This window comes from Malus sylvestris, chromosome 8, assembly GCF_916048215.2.
Source record: "Malus sylvestris chromosome 8, drMalSylv7.2, whole genome shotgun sequence".
Lineage (NCBI taxonomy): Eukaryota > Viridiplantae > Streptophyta > Magnoliopsida > Rosales > Rosaceae > Malus > Malus sylvestris.
The window spans coordinates 7,774,655-7,795,749 of record NC_062267.1 but is presented as its reverse complement, the minus strand read 5'-3'; the positions used below and the strand labels follow the sequence as shown (position 1 = coordinate 7,795,749).

Genomic DNA, 21,095 nt, shown 5'->3' with positions numbered 1-21,095 from the left:
ATCATGTAAGCCTTATATGTATATGGAACTCCGAAACTAAGTGAGTTCGCGCGAGAGCATTCCTAAGATGGATGACCCATTGAGAATGAGTTCGCGCGAGAGCATTCCCAGGATGGGTGACCCGTTGAGAAGTTCTCGTGTGAGTTCTCAAAAACAAAACATCGTGGGTGACCCATTGGGAATGAGTTCTTGGGAAGTTCTTGTATGAGTTCCCAGAAACAAAACATCATGGGTGACCCATTGGGAATGAGTTCGCGCGATAGCATTCTCAAAATGGGTGACCTATTGGGAAGTTCTCGTGTGAGTTACTAAAAACAAAACCGTAAATCCCATTGTAAATTCTCATGAGTTCTTAGAAACAAAACCTTGAGGGCATGGTCGAGGCCTAAAGCGGACAATATCGTACTACGTTGGAGTCGAGCCTAGATATGGCGAGAGCCCGGACGAGGGGGTGACAGTTAACGCATAATGAAGATTTATAATCAAATTTATTGCACATGTAACATAACCTTACAGAATGTTGGGTCTCACTTATGTTTTATGAGGCGACTTACAAGTTTCATAGAGAAGAGACAGTCCACAAGTCAAAACTTTACTAGTGACTTTTTGAGTTACAGAAAGCAATATTGTGATCAAAATGAAGTTCCAAGGAACAGCTAAAAATATCATTGGACCCGTCACAAACTCCAAACTCAAACGGTCAAAGTGATGCAATTTGACGATCCTAGAAAAATATGGTCGTTTCACGTTCACACATACATTGCGTTCCTAGTTGTGAAGGAATACTACTCAACGGTGGAAAATGAACTAAGAATAATGTTTTGAATGAGCAACAAGACTTAATTGTCAGCGAGTTGGTTTTTCCAACACTCGGCTGATCGGCTGCTCCAGCGGTCTAGTAGCGTTGTTATATTCAGATTCCGAAACTACAGGTCTAGTAAGGATAACCTAAGGTGCATTCCATGTCCTTTCAGGATATCATCTTCCTCCGATCCCTTCCTCTAAATGATCTGGCAGCAATCTGACCACTAACGGGCTTGCACAAACCAACATCAACAACAGAAGTATTGTCTCTTTTCAGAAGATGGGGAAGCTTCGTCCATGTAATAGTCGAATAACATTGCCAGACAACGAACCTGATGAGCTAAGATATTATTTTCTTCACTTTGAGGTAACATCTTCACCATATGCAAATTGACCTAGAAGAATGAAAGGGAAACTGTGAATTCCAATTTCGAAGAGGAACAAAAACTGTAGTCATAATCAATACACCGCAAGGTAAGGTGATCATATTGCTGTGTTGTGGTGCATATAAAATAAATGCAGTCTAGATCGTTTGCTTGTGAAAGTGCAATAAAACACGCCCCCGACTGATTTATTCATGATAGTTATTCCTATGTTATCAACTGCTTACCTCTGCTTCCAATGCACGAAGTTCATTGTAGCACTTAGACTCATCATTCTCTTTATGGTTTTCTCCGGATATAGTGCACAGACTCAATGCAAAAAAGGGTAGCCTCAAAGGATACTCCATGCTAATCTTAATCTGCCGCAATAGAAATGATAAAAATGTCAAAAGGTTTATGTTTGATGCAAAAGCACGAAAAAATATACCACATGAATCATTAGCTACCTTGGCTTCTAGCTTCATATTCCTCTTTTCCTTGTTTATTTTCTGGGTCAAAACAACACAATATTTTCTGACCCCAAAGTCCACCCATGAATTTCCAGAGCTTTCAACATATGCTAAATTTTCTTTCTCTAGCACAAGTGTAGGTTCGTCCAGGTCACTCTCTGTATCCAGAAAAAGATCTAAATCTACATCATGTTTCTTATAACTTAGGGATTTGGCCTTGTTGATTGGAGATCTTTTTGAAAGTTAAGACAGCCGTCTGGAGTGGTCAAGATTAGCTCCTTTATGGTGAGAAAGTGTGTTCTCATTGACAACGGATGCAGCTGGAACCAATGATGGAAGTTCCCCATCTTCTCTGATACTTTCCTGCTCTTCCTTTGAAGGACCAGACCGTCTAACCAAATTGACATCCATAGGTTCTTGACTCTGCTCCTTATCTATTACAGACAGAGATGATGCCACATTATGCGGAGGCCCTACAGATGAAAAACCATGCAATTTGCACAAAGGGGTATGCAAAGCCCATGGAACACTTTCACAAGACAAAGACGGCCATTTAAGCTTCGTAAGTGATTCAATCTATTCCCTGTAAGCCAATCAAAGAATGCCAACTTCTCAACATAGGGCATACCTAACCACTCACAAACAAAACACTAAGGGACTTGCAAAATAAAGAAAATATGTCTTGCATAGAAGTTATATACAGATAAAACGTAGTTAAGATCCAAAGAAAGGGGCAAGCACTAAAAGAAATAAGCATAACACAAATTAGCTACTTTATATCAGAAAAATGCCAATAGCAATCGCAACCAAGTAAAACAAAACATTGGAGCTAAGATTTGGATTTGATCACATTGTAGTATCCTTATCCTATAGATTTTCTAGAGTGTTCTTGATGATTCAAGACCTTATATATACTGAGCAGCGACTCACACAAGAGCCATCTGAGCTTTTATCCGAGAACGAATTCTTCGCACAACTGTCTGTATTCGATTCTGCTGGCGATAAAGTGACAGACCAGATATAACAGAATCATTTTTAGTGGTATCGTGATAAGAGCATACTTATGCGACTTAGTTAGCTTGTTTTCTTGCATTTATGTTATTAGTTCATAGTTATTTTAAGCTATTTTCGTGTGTTTGTAGGTCCAAAGGGCTAGCAAGAAAATGCATTTTGTAGCAGTTTTGGGCTTGGAATGATAGCACATGCATGGAGCAATAAGGATGGACAAAATTGAAGATCAAAAGATACTAGGATTATGATGAAGTTATGAAGAAAGTAATTCAAGAAAATGAACTGAAAAGAGGATCCTTAATTATTTTAGGACACTTAAATCATGATCCTAGAAAACATGTCCCCTTGCCACTTTTCCCTTTCTTTTTCATGCAAGGCAAACCTATCCCCTTGCCCTTTTCCTCTTGGATTCTGATTTGTTACCTTTTTCTTGGAGGATTTGGAGTCTTAAGACCTTCCTAATTTAATTCCCAGCCATGCTTTTCCTTCCCCTATAAATAAAGGATCTTGCCGCACCATTCAACCTATCCATTCACACTTTCAGCCATCATTCACCACTTAAACCACCTCCCCCCATATAATTCTACACCACATTCAGCCGCATACACACACCAATTCACAACCTTTGCCGCAACTATTGGAGAAGAAGAAACTTTGTCGTGGTTTTCATTGGAGGAGGAGGACCTTGTGCCGCAAGCCACCTACAACCATTGGAGTTCTAAGAGTTCTTTCTCCCCTCGTTTCGTTTCCATGTTTATTTTACTTTGCTTTTCAATTATTATGAACATAAGGAACTAAATTCCTTTTTAGTTAGAGGTGAATTTGAAGCCATGATCATATGTTTAATATGAATTGATTACTTTCAGTTATTGTTTCATAAAACATGAATATGATTTACTTATCTGCGTTATTGAGAACTTATTCTTGTGTGTTGATTGAGGATGCATACTTAGTTTGCATGCAGGGATTTGATGCTAAATTATAAGGGAATTTCACCTAATCGTTATGAACTTATAATTAAAAGTAGTGGAGATTGCTAGTCACAATCGTGTTAAGTAGATTCTTGGCAGGAATATCATGCAATTCATAGTCACAAATACCTTGTCAATGCTTATAATTTTCATAAAACTTAATGATCTTTGATATGTACCTCTATCATGCTGTTCATATGGGGAACTTGATGAGAATAATTTGGTTGCGATGCATTGTCCATTCAATTCAATGAACTTAGGAAAATCTGAAAGTTAATTAGTGCATTCACAATTAATTTGGGGCATTGTCATTCATGGTTTAAAGAAACAATACTGGAATTTGAGTTATGTTGCATATGTTCATGTGTGGAGAATGATCCTCTGGCTAAGTTTTTACCATTCAATTCACCCAATTTCATATCTAGTTTAATTTGTTTTGCAATTTGGTTAGTTTAATTTATTTTGTCCAAATCAATCCCCCATTTAATTAAGTGTGTTAGATTAGTTAGAAAAGTGTTCAAATATGTCCAATTTAGTGTTTTCAGTCTTAAATTCGTCTAAATAACTCCCTATAGTCAGTTTTGAGTCAATTTCACTTATTTGTGCTGTTTTGAGTAGTTTGAGTCAATTTTAAGTCTAAGTGTTTCTAAGTCTAGTTTTGTGTTTTTGAGTCATATTTGTGTTTAGCAGCCCTAGTTAATCCCCGGTTTAGAACTATCCCTACTTGCTTAATACTACAATTACATGTTTAATAGGGTTTAATTTGCATGTCAAGTTAATTTTCACATCAAACTTTGGCGTCGTTGCCGGGGATTAGTAAACTTTCTAATCTCCCTTGTTTGAGTCGCGTGTGCTTTCTTCTAGTGTCAAAGTGTGTGTTTGTGTTGTCTCTGCCGTGCCTTATACTTGGTTGCTGAGTTGTGTTTGTTTCTTTGTTTCAGATACTAATTTATGACTCGTAGTTCTTAACCTATTAATGCAAACATCTTAGAGTTCGATGACGATTTTGAACGAACTTTGAGAAGAAAGAGGAAGCAACCAGAACCTAATCCAAGTTCAGAGGCTGAATTTGAAGAAGAAGAACAAGTCATGGCAGTGGACAATCGTACAATCAAAGAACTTTCCGCCTCGGGGTTGGACAATGTCGTGCCCCTTTACATTCAATACCCCGTGGATGTCCAAGGAAAGACCGATGAGTTCGAGTTGAAGTCAAGCTTGCTGCATCATATTCCCAAATATCATGGGTTGTCCATGGAAGATCCAAACAAGCATTTGAAGGAGTTTGAAGTGATGTGCTCAAGCATGACACCCATCAACGTTGATGGGAGTATTTTGAAGATGAAAGCCTTTCCATTCTCTCTTTTGGAAAAAGGCTAAAGATTGATTGTACGAATTGGCACCTGGATCCGTTACTATCAGGTAAGGTTGTTCCCAATTCGACCAATTCTAATATAATTCCACCAAATGTGCATTTTCCTCGCAGGTAAGGATGATTCCACCCTTGCCGTGGCTTTGTCCATCTCCTCCTCTTTGAGCAATAGCTTTTTGTCCTCTTTTTTACTTGATTTGGACGTGTTTGGCTTGATTCCAACCTCTCTTCCACTTCTCAATGTGATGGCCTTAGCGGTTTCAAAACCTCATTTTGGATTGATAATGGTTGAACTAGGCAGTTTGCCTTGTTCTCTAAACTGTCCCATGAACTCTGCTACTTGCCCCATTTGTTTCTTCAATTCGTCCATCTCTTTAGCTTGATTTTGTATTCCCTGAGTCAAAGAGGCTAGTACTTGAAGAATTTTATCATTGTCCAACGACGTACCTGAATTTGTTGGGGCAGATTGTGGTGGTACTTGTGGTAGTGCGAATGGCCTTTGATAGAGCCCCGGAGGTGGCTGTCTATATCTTCCTTGTTGTTGAGGTTGTTAAGGCTTTCTCCACTTTAAGTTTGGATGATTTCTCCAGCCCAGATTGTAGGTGTTAGAGTATGGATCATTCCGTGACTGATTTTGACCTTGGTAGCCCACGACATTTGCATTTTCCCATCCTCCATTCTCTATCAATTGAGGGCATTGATCATTGAGATGCCCCTGCATAGAGCACACTCCACACATAGCCGCACCTTGCACTTTGGATCCATCAACAACCTGAGACAAAAGAACAGTGAGATTAGCCATTTGAGATTGAAGTTCAGAAATTGCACTTACCTCATTCACTTGTTGTCGTGGTGTCTCTTTGTCCAACTCCTTCATATTGTTGTGCATTCAAGGCTCGGTTTACAATTAAGATCTTTGTAGCCACCGGTGTTTTATCAACCAAAACACCTCCCGCTGAAGCATCAAGCATTTGCCTCTCCATTGGAATGAGTCATTCGTAGAAATATTGAATCAAGAGCTCTTCCTTCATTTGATGTTGTGGGCAGGATGCAACTAACGTTTAAAACGCTCATAATATGATGAAAACGATTCTCCTTAGTTTTGTTGGATTCCACTAATCCTCTTCCTCAAAAGAATGACTCTTGAAGTTGGAAAGAATTTCTCTAGAAATGCTCTCTTCAAGCTTTCCCAAGAAGTAACGGTTCCAGGTGCCAATTCGTACAACCAATCATTAGCCTTTTTCCAAAAGAGAGAATGGAAAGGCTTTCATTTTCAAAATACTCCAATCAACGTTGATGGGTGTCATGCTTGAGCACATCACTTCAAACACCTTCAAATGCTTGTTTGGATCTTCCATGGACAGCCCATGGTATTTGGGAATATGATGCAGCAAGCTTGACTTTAACTCGAACTCATCGGTCTTTCCTTGGGCAGCCACGAGGTATTGAATGCAAAGGGGCATGGCATTGTCCAACCCCGAGGCTGAAAGTACTTTGATTGTACGATTGTCCACTGCCATGACTTGTTCTTCTTCTTTAAATTCAGATTCGGCCTCTGAACTTGGATTAGGTTCTGGTTGCTTCCTCTTCCTTCTCAAAGTTCGTTCAAAATCGTCGTCGAACTCCAAGATGTTTGCACTAATAGGTTGAGAACTACGAGTCATAAACTAGTATCTGAAACGAAGAAACAAACACAACTAAGCAACCAAGTATAAGGCACGGCAGAGACAACACAAACACACACTTTGACACTAGAAGAAAGCACATGCGACTCAAACAAGGGAGATTAGCAAGTTTGCTAATCCTCGGCAACGGCGCCAAAATTTGATATGAAAATTAACTTGACACACAAATTAAACCCTATTAAACTTGTAATTGTCGTATTAAGCAAGTTTGGATCGTTCTAAACCGGGGATTAACTAGGGCTGCTAAACACAAATATGACTCAAAAACACAAAACTAAACTTAGAAACACTTAGACTTAAACTGACTCAAACTACTCAAAACAGCACAAATAAGTGAAATTGACTCAAAACTGACTCTAGCGAGTTATTTAGACGAATTTAAGACTCAAAACACTAAATTGGACAGATTTGAACACTTTTCTAACTAATCTAACATACTTAATTAAAAGGGGGATTGATTTGGACGAAATTAATTAAACTAACCAAATTGCAAAACAAAGTAAACTAGATATGAAATTGGGTGAATTGAATGGTAAAAACTTAGCTAGAGGATCCTTCTCCACACATGAACATATGCAACATAACTCGAATTCCAGTATTGTTTCTTTAAACCATAAATGACAATGCCCCAAATTAATTGTGAATGCACTAATTAACTTTCAGATTTTCCTAAGTTCATTGAATTGAATGGACAACGCATCGCAACCAAATTATTCTCATCAAGTTCCCTATATGAACAGCATGATAGAGATACATATAAAAGATCATTAAGTTCTATGAAAATCATAAGCATTGACAAGACATTCGTGACTATGAACTGCATGATACTTCTGCCAAGAATCTACTTAACACGATTGTGACTAGCAATCTCCACTACTTTTAATTATAAGTTCATAACGATTAGGTGAAATTCCCTTATAATTTAGCATCAAATCCCTGCATGCAAACTAAGTATGCATCCTCAATCAACATACAAGAATAAGTTCTCAATAACGCAGATAAGTAAATCATATTCATGTTTTACGAAACAATAACTGAAAGTAATCAATTCATATTAAACATATGATCATGGCTTCGAATTCGCCTCTAACTAAAAAGGAATTTAGTTCCTCATGTTCATAATAATTGAAAAACAAAGTAAAATAAACATGGAAACGAAACGAGGGGAGAAAGAACTCTTAAAACTCCAATGGTTGCAGGTGGCTTGCGGCACAAAATCCTCCTCCTCCAATGAAAGCCACGGCAAAGTTTCTTCTTCTCCAATAGTTGCGGCAAAGGTTGTGAATTGGTGTGTGTATGCGGCTGAATGTGGTGTAGAATTATATAGGGGTGATGGTTTAAGTGGTGAAGGATGGCTGAAAGTGTGAATGGATGGGTTGAATGGTGCGGCAAGGTCCTTTATTTATAAGGGAAGGAAAAGCATGGCTGGAAATTAAATTGGAAAGGTCTTAAGACTCCAAATCCTCCAAGAAAAGGGTAACAAATCATAATCCCAAAAGGAAAAGGGCAAGGAGACAGATTTGCCTTGCACGGCAAGGAAAGGGAAAGGGAAAAGTGGCAAGGGGATAGGGGACAGGTTTTCTAGAATCATGATTTAAGTGTCCTAAAATAATTAAGGATCCTCTTTTCAGTTCCTTTTCTTGAATTACTTTCTTTATAACTTCATCATAATCCTAGCCTCTTTTGGTCTTGAATTTCGTCTATCCTCCTTACTCCATACATGTGCTATCATTCCAAGCCCAAAACTACTTTAAAATGCATTTTCTTGCTACTTTAGCCCTTTGGATCTACAAACACACGAAAATAGCTTAAAATACTAAAATAAATATGAAGTAATAGCATAAATGCAAGAAAACAAGCTAACTAAGTCGCATAAGGATGCTCCTATCATATCGCCACTTGAAGCTTCAGGGGCAGCAAGCAAAGGTGACACCTCGGGCAAGAAATCAATTCCTGCCAAATGTTGGGTCCACTTATATGGACGGGAAATTCTCTTTTCATCAAATGCAGGAACATCACCAACAAGAAGCTTGGCTGACTGTATTAGTCATTACAAAATAAGTACGAGAATTGTGAACACTTAATAGAATAGACATCAGATAGACGAGGCACAAATATAACCAAATACCAACAAATAGAGGAGGCATTACTACCTGATGGGGAAGCTCAAGGCCAGTGTCATCTGGGAATAGGTTGCATAAGATGTTATTTTCCGCTGCGTCATGGGATCCTTCAATTCCAACGCATACAACATTCAACTTCAACAAAAACTCAAACTTGAGTGTGATAAGTTTTGCAGACTTGGGATCAGAAACCTCATCATCATAAATATGAAGGATGATTTTCAGCGGATGAACTTGATACAATCCTGACTGCTCAAGGTTTTGCTTGACTGGAACCCTCTATGGCCATTTTCTCCTTCTCTGCCCATCATCGTCCTCATCTGGTGCATCATCCCCTCCCTACTAGTCTCTACATTGGTAGCAACGCCTGTTCCATTACACAACATTAGTACTTATTCAACCAGACTAAGCTGACCGAAACCAAATCCAAAGAAAAAATCAAAGCACTCGAAAATTAAGTTTTCAATTGGGGAACTTCCAACCTACATGAAACATCAAAATTTATATCCTTATCTACATCGTAAGAGTCGAGCATTACTTACCGGTGTCCTTATTTGCTTGCTGGTGGGTAAAAGCTTGAGCATCCTTCACACTCCCCACTACATCCAACTCAATTTGTTCGTCAAACGCCTCCTTCTGCGCCATGAACTGCGAGTAAACTACATACAGAGCTGGCGGAAGCAACTCCGCTGAGTGGTGCTGCTTGAGCTTCTAGGTATGCTGAATCCCCAACTGGTTCTGCACCAGCAAAGAAACCTTCTTTAGCGACTTCAAGTGCGAAGGAAGGCTGGACAAGAACTTCTTCCGATTTGCAATCGTCTCCAACAGACCCTTCTTATGAATCTCCAGCTTCTCATGATGCTTGCAGAGCTCCTTGCGCTGGTGGAGCTCAAAATTGAGCCTCTTGAGCATAATGTCGTGGCTGGCATCATTCGACAGCATTGGCTCCTTGATATTGGCCGGTGCGTCGCGAAAGAATTCTTCTTCCGGCAGCAGCTCGATGTCCGGGTACTTGGACTTGAAGTCCTTGCAAGCTTTAATGGCTTTCACGTAGTGGCTCTTCTCGTACATCAGATTGTGGAGCTGCAGCGTTGTCAAGTCCAACGGCGCCTTGGCGCTCTCCGTCTCGGCCTTCACTCGGTCCTCCTCGAGCAAGATCGAGCGATTCGCCTGCAAATTCCAAATTCAATCAAACAAAATCCCCAACTTTCAACCACAAAAAACCGTAAAGCCCTAATCTTTTGATAAATGTGAAACCCTAGAAAGATTTCCCAACCTGGTGGAGGGTGACGAAGTTGAGGAACATCTGAGTGACGAGCTCGCGGAGCTCCGATTTAGGTTTGGCTTCTTTTTTAATGGCGATCATCTTCGCCACTATGTCCTCCACCGAGGATTTGCTGTCCTGAAGCATTTCGTAGGGCGACTTCTCCGGCTTCTTAGGCGGCGGCGGTGACGCGGCGTCTTCCTCCACTAGCATCCCCTCTCTGTCTCGTCGTCTTCCATTGCTTTCCCTTAATTTGATTTTCCTGTGCGACTCGCTTTGGTTTATTGAAAGGGGGAAAAGAAAGACAAAGGACAAAACAAGAATTGCACTTTAATAAATTTATGAGTTTATTGCATCTGTGCCCCTTTCATTTAGTAAATATTTTTCTCTGGTCCTAAATTTGATCTTCGTCCCAAGTTGGTCCATACTATGACACAGTAGTTTTTTTTTTTTTTTTTTTTTTGAAAACATGACACGGTAGTTTAGAGAATTAGCATTGCCTGCAATTTCATTCAAAATGTTTTTTGGATTTGAAAGATAAGAGAAATAAGATGAAATCATTTATTTTGTTTGTGATGGAAGTAGACACATGAGTTTAAGTTGTTAAGGTATTTTGCACGTGAATGTGAGACTTATACCATTACTTAAGTAGTGACATATACGTAAAAGAAGACACATAAGTCTAAATTATTACGATTCGAATTTAATGCTAATTATAAAAAAAAATCTCTAGTTTAAGAGAAAGTTTTTAATGTGTTTGAAACACAAGATGGTATATCATATGTCATAATATGATCGGAAGGAAAGTTTTTTTTTTCTTTTCAAATCTCTTTAATTGTATAATGACATATAGTATTCAGGGCCATGTTCTGGACACTAAAAAATCTCTCCCATAGGTCGATGGATGCTTTTTTTTTTTGTCATATTCTTGACTTATAAAACTAAACATGAAATAAACACACTTTGGTAAATTTTTATAAGGTCTTTTACAATGCGCTAGAAAAAGTGAGTGTAATATCAATATACTTAACTTATAAAGGAATCACACTTTTACACTAAGTTGAAAAATTGAGTAAGTCATGAGTTCTATATATTAAAATTCATGAGTGTTGTTGATGCACAAAACCGATAGTCTTGGAACAACGTAAATCCGACCGTGAATCTGCAAGAAAGTAAATAACAAAAGATGTATCGTGGTTCACCCCAAGGTTTGGGCTACGTCCACACTGATATTGTATTTCTGAGGGAAAGAGAGCTCTGAATATGAAAATGAGAGTTTTGAGAGAGCTTAGAGCTTAGGGGATGTGAGGAGGCTCGTGATTTCGGGTTTGTAAGGGTAAGGATGCCCTTTTATAGAATAAGGGCTCCTCCTCTTTTTACATATTTGCCCATTTCTTTATTACATAATTACATTTGAGTCTTCCAAATATTTATACGATATCTAAATACGGAGGCCCTAAGTATGGTATAAACAAGTGTAATATACCAATTTATGAAATTCACACTACTGTGTAGTGCTATAAGTATCAAACTCAGACTGTCTAATTTGTATATATAAGTATCACACTCACTCAAACTACCATGGAAGCCTAACAAGTGTTTTCTCATTAAATAAAAGAGGTATTAGTCAGTTAGTCCCACGGGCTTGTATTGAACTGCCAATTTCTCCCTTGAACTTTAATTTTAGCCGATTAGCCTCTGAACGTTTATAATTAGTTAATTTACCTCTTAAACTTTAACTTTAGACGATTATCTCCCTAAAATTTTATAAATAGCTAATTCCCCCCCTAATCTATCCAATTTTTCATTCTTTTTGCTCTCATATAGTTTTCATGTGTTGTCGTCGTGATCAAAATAGATAGAAAATTAGATTTTAAAATCAGTGAGGAATTTGGCTAATTATAAAAGTTTAGGGAGGTAATCGGCTAAAATTAAAGTTGAATGAGGAAATTGGCTAATTATAAAAGTTTAGGGAGGTAATGGGCTAAAATTAAAGTTGAATGAGGAAATTGGCTAATTATAAAAATTTAAGAGTTAATCGACCAAAATTAAAATGTAAACCTTAATCTAGCTGCAAGATTCAGTTACTTAAACTACAACCAAGTAGACACAAAACATCAATCCAAATAAAACCTAATTATACTAACCTGTAGAACTCCCGTTTGATGCAGTCATGGTGGATCTCGATCAACCTGAAAAGCACAGCAATTCTTCTTCTCTCTGTCAGGGTATTTATCACTCAAACTAAGAATAGGGCTTAGTTCCAAAAAAGCACACACCTGTGAGAGAAGAGTACACACATATCCTTCTCATATTAGAATATGGATTCCCTATTAAAATCCTTATGGAAAACTACTTAAGCCTTCCTAATTCAAATCAGTTTTTCCCTGCAATAGAGTCCTCTACTGCCAAGAACTGAATTCCATCTTCTTAGAGGCTTTCTTATTCGGATTGGACTCAAACAACTAATATCCGATCATCTTATCTCATGTTCACATTCTTACATTCTCCCACTTGAACATGAGACAAAGATCAAACCTTGCCGTCACCAATCATAAGAAGTGATCACATAACCTCATCTAAGATTTAACCATCATGACCACTGTCCCATTACATCTCAAAATATAGAAACAAGAATCTCATACCACAACCAAATTGTAGTATTAATTCAAGGCTCACATATATTCAATTTGTAAATATGACTCATGACTAACATAAACCGTCAAACATTATGCTCCCACTTTTCAAAAGATCACAACACACATTAATCTTCACAGAAAAGCAACATAGTAATTGACTATATAAAATCATTAACCACAAACTTAAAAACAGACAAACTGTTCTTTCAAAGTTACTAATGAAACTAAATTCTAACTCAGTCCAGTATCCGTACCTCAACACCTGAAAGCCAAAGTATCGAGTAGCAGACAAGGACACTTATTAAAACACAAACAACCTTAACAAACTAACTAAAGCAAGTTAAAACATAAACCATCCTTAGTTCAGCTTGTCAGAATTGCACATACAGTTCTTGAAACACATATACTTCTGCAATCCCAAGCCTTTAACACACACGTGATTACTCCCACTGATCAAAACCTTCTAGTACTCCCATTAAAGAAACATGTTTCTTGAATTCTCCAATTGGCAGTGCCTTAGTCAAGGGATCAGCAATCATCATAGTAGTGCTAATGTGCTGTACTTCAATAACTCATTTCTTGACTTGTTCTCTGACCTTAAGAAACTTCACGTCCATCAATCTAGATGCTGAAGTCCTTTTATTATTCTTAGCAAAAAACACAGCCGAGTTGTTATCACAGAACATTGTTACTGGTTTCTGAACCGAATTCACAATCTTTAAATCTGTCAAAAAATTCTTCAACCATGCTGCTTGTTTCATGCCTTCAAAACAGGCTACAAACTCAGCTTCCATAGTTGATGTGGCTATAATAGTTTGTTTTGCACTTTTCCACGAAACTGCCCCTCCATTGAGTATGAAGATATAACCCCCTGTGGACTTCCTGTCATCCACATCTCCAGCTAAATCCGAGTCTGTATACCCCCTGAGCTCCAAAGAATCAGTTCGGCCATATACTAACATGTGAGTTTTGGTTCTCTGCAAGTATCGAAGAACCTTCTTGGCTGCCACCCAATGTGCTTCTCCAGGATTTGCTTGAAATCGTCCCAGCATACCAACTATGAAGGCAATATCAGGCCTTGTACAGATAGTTGCATACATAAGACTTCCAATCAACGAGGCATAAGGCTTATCTTGCATTTTCTTCACCTCCAAATCAGATCTTGGACATTGAATCTTCGAAAACTTGTCACCTTTATTGACTGGAACCTGACCACAATTGCAACTTGCCATATGAAATTTCTCCAACACTCTGTCAATGTACCCCTTTTGAGATAAACCAAGGAGCCTCCTTTTCCTATCTCGAACAATCTCTATTCCTAGTACATAATGTGCTTCTCCAAGATCTTTCATCTCAAAGTTATCACTTAGCATTCTCTTAGTGCTATGAAGCAATTGGGGACATGAACTAGCTAGGAGAATGTCATCAACATAAAGTACTAAGAAGATGAACTCGGAACCTGAGAACTTAATGTATATACAATCATCCAGTTTGTTTTCTACAAAACCTTGTGCAGAGACAATTTGATCAAACTTTAGGTACCATTGCCTTGATGCTTGTTTCAAGCCGTATATGGACTTATTGAGCTTGCATACCAAATTCTCTTTCCCCTTTTCAACAAATCCAACAGGTTGTTTCATGTATATAGCCTCTTGTAAGTTTCCGTTAAGAAAAGCGGTTTTTACATCCATTTGATGTAAGTCAAGATCGAAGTAGGCAGCTAAAGACATGATAACTCGCATGGAGTCTTTGGAGGAAACTGGAGAGAAAGTATCATTATAGTCGATCCCCTCCCTTTGAGTAAACCCCTTAGCAACCAACCTTGCTTTATATCTTTCAATTCTTCCAGCAGCATCCCTTTTGGTTTTATATACCCACTTGCAGCCTATTGGCCTAATTTCAGAGTTGGATTCCACCAATGTCCAAACCTGGTTTTTGGACATTGAATCTAACTCATCCTTCATTGCATTGTTCCAAAGAACTGCTTGAGGACTTTCAGTTGCCTGAGTATATGTAAGAAGATCATCAATGTCACCAATATCGAACTCAGTCTCTTGTAAGTACACATAGTCATTGCTTGCAGTGGTTTTCCGAGCTCTTGTGGACCTTCTGATTTCAACTGGAGGTGGAACAGCAACTGGTTCACATGCTTCTGCAAAAGGAATTGTTGCAGCTTGTGTTGTGGAATCAACTCCTACAGAGTTGTCATCAGGAACTCCTAAATCTTCACTCATATCTTCAATGGCAATTGATGATTGATTGGGAAACAATGAGACCGGATTATAATCCATTGTCACATGGTCCCCACCATCTGAATGCATCTCTTCAAATATGAAATTTTCCCTTGACAAATGAGAGACATCTTCATCTTCTAGGAAAACTGCATTGTGTGTCTCTTGGATCCGAGTGTGACCTTGAGGGATATAGAACCTGTATCCTTTTGATTTCTCAGGATAGCCAATAAAATAACATGACTGAGTCCTTGAATCCAGCTTTCTTTCATTAGGATTATATAACTTAGCTTCTGCTTTACAACCCCAAACATGGAAATAAGTAAAACTAGGAACTCTCCCATGCCATAACTCATAGGGTGTGGTAGATACTGCCTTGCTTGGAACTCGATTCAATATATGATTAGCTGTTTTCAAAGCTTCTCCCCACAAGAATCCTGGCAATTTTGATCTGGACATCATGCTTCTAACCATACCAATAAGAGTCCTGTTTCTTCTTTCAGAAACACCATTCTGTTGAGGCGTTCCAGGTGTGGTGTACTGCGCCACAATACCATTCTTCTCGAGATAGAGAGCAAATGATCCCTTTTGCTGCCCGGATTCAGTGTACCTGCCAAAGTATTCACCTCCCCTATCCGATCTAACAATTTTAATAACCTTGCCTAACTGTTTTTCAACCTCAGTTTTGTAAATTATAAAACACTTAAGGGCATCAGCTTTTTCATTAATCAGAAAGGTATATCCCAGCCTTGAAAAATCATCTATGAAATTAATGAAATACTTGTTTCCACATATTGTCTTAACTGGAAAAGGACCACAGATATCAGTGTGTATGATTTCAAGTAACCCCTGGCTCCTTTTGGCATCTGTTTTTCTAAAATTGGTCATTTTACCCTTTAGGCAGTCAACACATTCAGTTGCAGTAGAAAGATCTAATTTTGGAATCAAGTCAGTTTTTGACAGCTTAATTATCCTTTCTTTAGAGATGTGTCCTAGTCTTTTGTGCCATAAAATGTATGAAGTATCCTGACCTATCATTTTCTTAGTACTAATGCTGAAAATCGTGTGATTGAGTGCCTTAACAGTGCAATTTAGATTCCATAAATTATCAGACAAAAAGGCAATCCCTAAAATAGTGTTAGGACAGTTTTTCTTGAAAATTTTGAGGCACTCATCATCACCAAGAAAAGAAAAACCATCTTTTACAATTTTAGAGGCAGAAATTAAGTTTCTTCTCATCTTAGGCACATATAGCACATCTTTCAACTCTAAAACATAACCAGAACATAAGACTAATTTGACTATCCCAACTGACTCTACTGCAACTTTAGTTCATTCCCCAACAAAAACATTATATGTAGCATTTCCCAATTCCTTTTGTTTTTGAAAACCATTTAAAGAATTAGTTATATGCACTGAGCATCCGGTATCAAACCACCAAGAATCAACAAGTACTTCACAAAGATTTAATTCAATACAGACAAGTACTTGTTCCTTTTCTTTGCTCTTTACATAATCTTTGAAAATTTCACAGTTAACTTTTAAATGGCCCTTAGTTTTGCACCAAAAACATTTTAATTTAGACACATCTTTAGGTTTAGCTTTAAACTTGATAGATTTTCTAGGGGAGTCAACTACTTTAGCAGAATTACTGAACTTATTAGAAGTTTTAAAAGGCTTAGAACTCTTACCAGAACCAGAAAAGCTTCTGTTGTTGAACTGCTTTTTGTCATTTATAGTTTGCACAAAGTTGATGTCCTCAACTTCTTTGCCTCTTTCTTGTTTTTGACGAGTTTCTTCTTGCACACACTGTGCAATCAACTGATCAATATCCCAGTTTTTGTCTTGAGTATTGTAGGAGATCTTCAACTGACTATATTTACTGGGAAGTGCTTGAAGAATCATGAATACTAACTGCTTTTCACCTATGTTTATGTCCATTGCATTGAGTCTTTCTGCAGCATCTGTCATCTTCATTATGTGATCCCTTATAGAGCTTGTACCCTCCATCTTGTAAGTAGTTAATAAAGACATATACTGACTCACTTCAGCTTTTTCAGATTCTTGAAATTTCTTTTCAATAGCTTTTAGGTAATCAGCAGCCAAATCGTGCTTCTTAATTCCTCCTCTGATTGTATCAGTCATGCCACTCTCAAGGATGGACAATGCTACCTTATTAGCCCTTGTCCATCTCTCAAAATCTGCCTTTTCAGCCCTTGTGCTCTGATCATTGACCACGGGTTTGGGATTCTCGATTGCTATATCAAACTCGTTTAGAGTCAACAGCAAACTGATTTCCCTTCTCCACTTCTTGTAATTTCCCCCACCAGTAAGAATTGGGATGTTAGCCAAATTCAGAGTCTTCATTGATATTGCAGACACTGTAGAACACAATGAAATCACAGAAGAACGTTTAGAGTTCCAGATTTCATCTCACAGTCCTTTGTACATCATATCATCAAAACCTTTTATCCATATATATAATCTTAACAATGAAGAATTGATAAGCACATATAGAATAAAAGATTTTTCCTTTTAAGAACACAGTTTTAGCAGATCTTTATCAAATGAACAGTTCTTCATAAAACTTTCTGCATAAAACAAGTGAAATCTGCAGATGTTCTTATCGAAGAACTCCCTTCCATAGATGGTTAGAGAAAAACGCATAAACATAGGACTAATCAGCATAAATAAGCATATTTTTATGCTCACTATTCGAATCATGCTGTAGAACATAATGAAATTCAAGATAAGATTGATTAAAAAAACAAATTTCAATTCAATGTTCAGGAGACATACCCGTTTGTTCTATGAGCATCAACACCCAGTAGCGGAAGCAATTAATATAAATTGTGGATACTCAACAACAATTCATATAACCCAGTTTTTCAAACCCCGAAATCGAAATCGATAGATGTCGTATAACCCAGTTTTTCAAACCCCGAAATCGAAATCGATAGATGTCGTATAACCCAGTTTTTCAAACCCCGAAATCGAAATCGATAGATGTCGATTTGTATTCCCAATTCGAAGAGAAGATAGTTTATTAGTTCTTAACGGTCAAGTATTAATCATCATATTTTAATCAAAACGCACCGTTTCTTCTTTTCCTAATTTTAACTACCAGAACCTGTTTCGAAGTCTGAAGACCGGAATTTTATTTTGGATTCAATCAATTTTATCGATTGAATTTAAGAACATGAATCTATGGCTCTGATACCACATGTAATCCTTAATCTAGCTGCAAGATTCAGTTACTTAAACTACAACCAAGTAGACACAAAACATCAATCCAAATAAAACCTAATTATACTAACCTGTAGAACTCCCGTTTGATGCAGTCATGGTGGATCTCGATCAACCTGAAAAGCACAGCAATTCTTCTTCTCTCTGTCAGGGTATTTATCACTCAAACTAAGAATAGAGCTTAGTTCCAAAAAAGCACACACCTGTGAGAGAAGAGATTGCCATATATATATATATATGTACACACATATCCTTCTCATATTAGAATATGGATTCCCTATTAAAATCCTTATGGAAAACTACTTAAGCCTTCCTAATTCAAATCAGTTTTTCCCTGCAATAGAGTCCTCTACTGCCAAGAACTGAATTCCATCTTCTTAGAGGCTTTCTTATTCGGATTGGACTCAAACAACTAATATCCGATCATCTTATCTCATGTTCACATTCTTACATAAAATTCATGAAGAAATTGACAGCTCTATACAAGTTCAGCTAGGGGTGCAAACATAAATAAAATCTCAAAAGTTAAAGATCAAATAGTAACCATAAAAGTTGTTGGACAACAATGAAAAACTCTCAGAACTTTAGTATGCAAATATACAATTAACCCTTATTTTTCTTAATTGGTTTGCCCTTTTTCCCTCCCGAAGCGAACGACTCGACGTCGCTTGGGATTCCGGCAGTGCTTTGGCAACAGGTGGAGGAATAATCTGAACCAGTTCACCGGCCATGGTGACTATGGTCGAACTGGAAGAGCAAGGTCCCGCCATGAGAGTTCTCGGCTCTCTCTTCAAGCTCACCGAAGTCTTTCTCTGGTTCGTCTCTTTGTCTCTCTCTGTCTCACTTTTTATCTCTCCTACCAAATATTAGGGCATTGACTTTACTCTCTGTGTATGCTTTGACAGGGACGACGGCTCAAGGGAGACGAAAGACAGGTCCTTTCCATGGGCCGGAACTGTAAGTCTTTGGTTCTTTTTCAGCTCATTACACTTTTGTTTCGAAAATTTGAACTTTGTACTGAATGCTTTGAATTCCGCCCGTAATTTCAGAAACCAGCTGGTGACGGCGGCGGCGGCGATGGTTAGTGATTCGATTTCATGCTTTCTTTGTTTTGTTTATAGCTATAGTTTAGTTACTTAAAGTGTATTTTGTGGTATTGACGGTATTAGTGGAAAATTTTGAGGTTTTAGAATGTGGGATTTTGCAAGAGGATATGGAGCTTACTAAACAGATGAATGCATTGGAGCTTCCAGTTTCATTCAACACAAACAAAGAGGTAAGTTAACATCCGTCTTCGATACATTTTCGTGCATGTCGACATATGTAGAGTGGTAACATTTCAACTGGAGATGGTTTACTGCTTCTTTGACACTCACATTTAGTATCACAAGCGTAAACTTATGTTTTTCGGACTGTTTATAACTTGATGCTGATACCAATTTGCAGAAGAGGAACAGAAAGACAGAAGAAAAAGAAAGGGAATGCGCCTGAAGCAACCGGACTGTTCTCAGGACGTTGTACGTGGAGCAATGGAGTCTTCCAAAGTGAGTGAGGGGGAGATTGTTTCTCCTATTATATTTGATGGTAACACAAGCACTTCTTTGTGTTGTTTTCCAGTGATGGGCCCAAGTGAATCATCTTCCTCTGGTGTTGCAGCAGACGTCACTAAATGCCAATGCTCCTCTGGTCAAGGAGATAGTCCTGCAAGTTTAATTGAGATGAATTGTGATGCTGTTAAGGCACAAAATCATGATGAAATATCGGGCATTGTTTGTAACGATGGCCAAGATTGTGACCCTTTAAACAGTGGTCTTGCGCCCAATGACACAGTGGAAGTTGCAGCGAGCCCAACTGATTTAGATCATGGAATTTGCCCACGAGGCTGCTCAACAGATGCGGCTGTTTGCAATGACGAGACAGAATCAAGTGAAAAATTAATTGAGCACAATCACTTTGAGTGTTCATTAGTGACTTGCCACGAAGCAGAACTTACCAAAACATGCTAGGACTATATCCCTGAACTGCCAGGGTTTCTGAGTCAATTTCGTATTCCATGTGTTCAGAAGTTCTTGACCCTGATGGAATTGACAGCCAAGACAACAGTGATTCCGGAGACTGGATGGTAATATTGGGATTCTTACTACATGAGAAATAGTTCTATAATATCAGAACACATACTTCCACATGGTATCCACGCCCAGGCATGGAATATTTAGCATCTCTTGACGCCATATGTAAGCCAAATTAAGTGATTTCTGAAGTAACCGAGATTGATGTTAGCACTGATTCAAAGGTGTGGTGCGAGTAAAATTGATTCATTTCAAGAATCAATTAATGAAGATGTTTCACAGGGTCAGCCATAGCCTGAGCTTTCAGGGGCGATTGAACTCACTGTTGACACTTCTATGTCTGATACCTCTTTGTCAGCTGTCACTGTAAGCAGATGTTCGGAACATTCACATGAAATCAATCAGAACAATAACTCCTGCAATGATGGGAACACATCATGCTTCTCATCAGATGTCCAGGACCACATAGCTAGGTATACTTATTTCTATGTTTCTCTTCTCCTGTTGAGATTAATTAAATTTATGCTTATGATGTTACTTCATGATGGTAATGAGACTTTGCTTTCATTGGATGGTGCTCACAGTTTTGGAAACAAAACCAAGCAGTTAATATGCGATAATGTCTGCAACAGTGGTTTGCGACCTGCTCTTGCTGAACAAATTGATGAACAGAATACTATTGAACTCAATAATGAGCCTAATAAAACTAATTGTTGCAAAAGATTGCGAAAGTAAAGAAATACGACATGAAGACAATGCTTACGCCACATGATGGGTGTGTTTGTGTGTTTTCCTCCACTTTCCTATGTTTTTTCTTTTAACTTTTGGAGTTGGTTATCATATTAGTTTCT

The 21,095-nt window shown here is 38.1% G+C and overlaps 2 protein-coding genes and 1 pseudogene across 4 annotated transcripts in view; 2 read left to right on the top strand and 1 right to left on the bottom strand.

Moving 5' to 3' along the window:
- Window positions 1-21,095, top strand: part of LOC126633088 (putative disease resistance protein RGA3) — a 118,089-nt gene that overhangs the window by 59,807 nt on the left and 37,187 nt on the right. The gene's annotated exons all lie outside the window — the stretch shown is intronic.
- On the bottom strand, window positions 467-10,356 carry LOC126633092 (THO complex subunit 5B-like; annotated as a pseudogene).
- On the top strand, window positions 18,773-19,976 carry LOC126633096 (uncharacterized). Of its 3 annotated transcripts, none has more exons than XM_050303655.1 (6): window positions 18,773-18,990; window positions 19,081-19,132; window positions 19,225-19,255; window positions 19,345-19,451; window positions 19,622-19,719; window positions 19,835-19,976. In XM_050303655.1, the coding sequence occupies exons 1-5, from the start codon at window positions 18,905-18,907 to the stop codon at window positions 19,664-19,666; spliced, it is 321 nt and encodes a 106-aa protein (XP_050159612.1). In that variant the 5' UTR covers window positions 18,773-18,904; the 3' UTR covers window positions 19,667-19,719; window positions 19,835-19,976. The 3 variants fall into 3 exon arrangements, with proteins under 3 accessions (XP_050159612.1, XP_050159611.1, XP_050159610.1); XM_050303654.1 differs by having other exon boundaries at window positions 19,832-19,967; XM_050303653.1 differs by having other exon boundaries at window positions 19,793-19,932.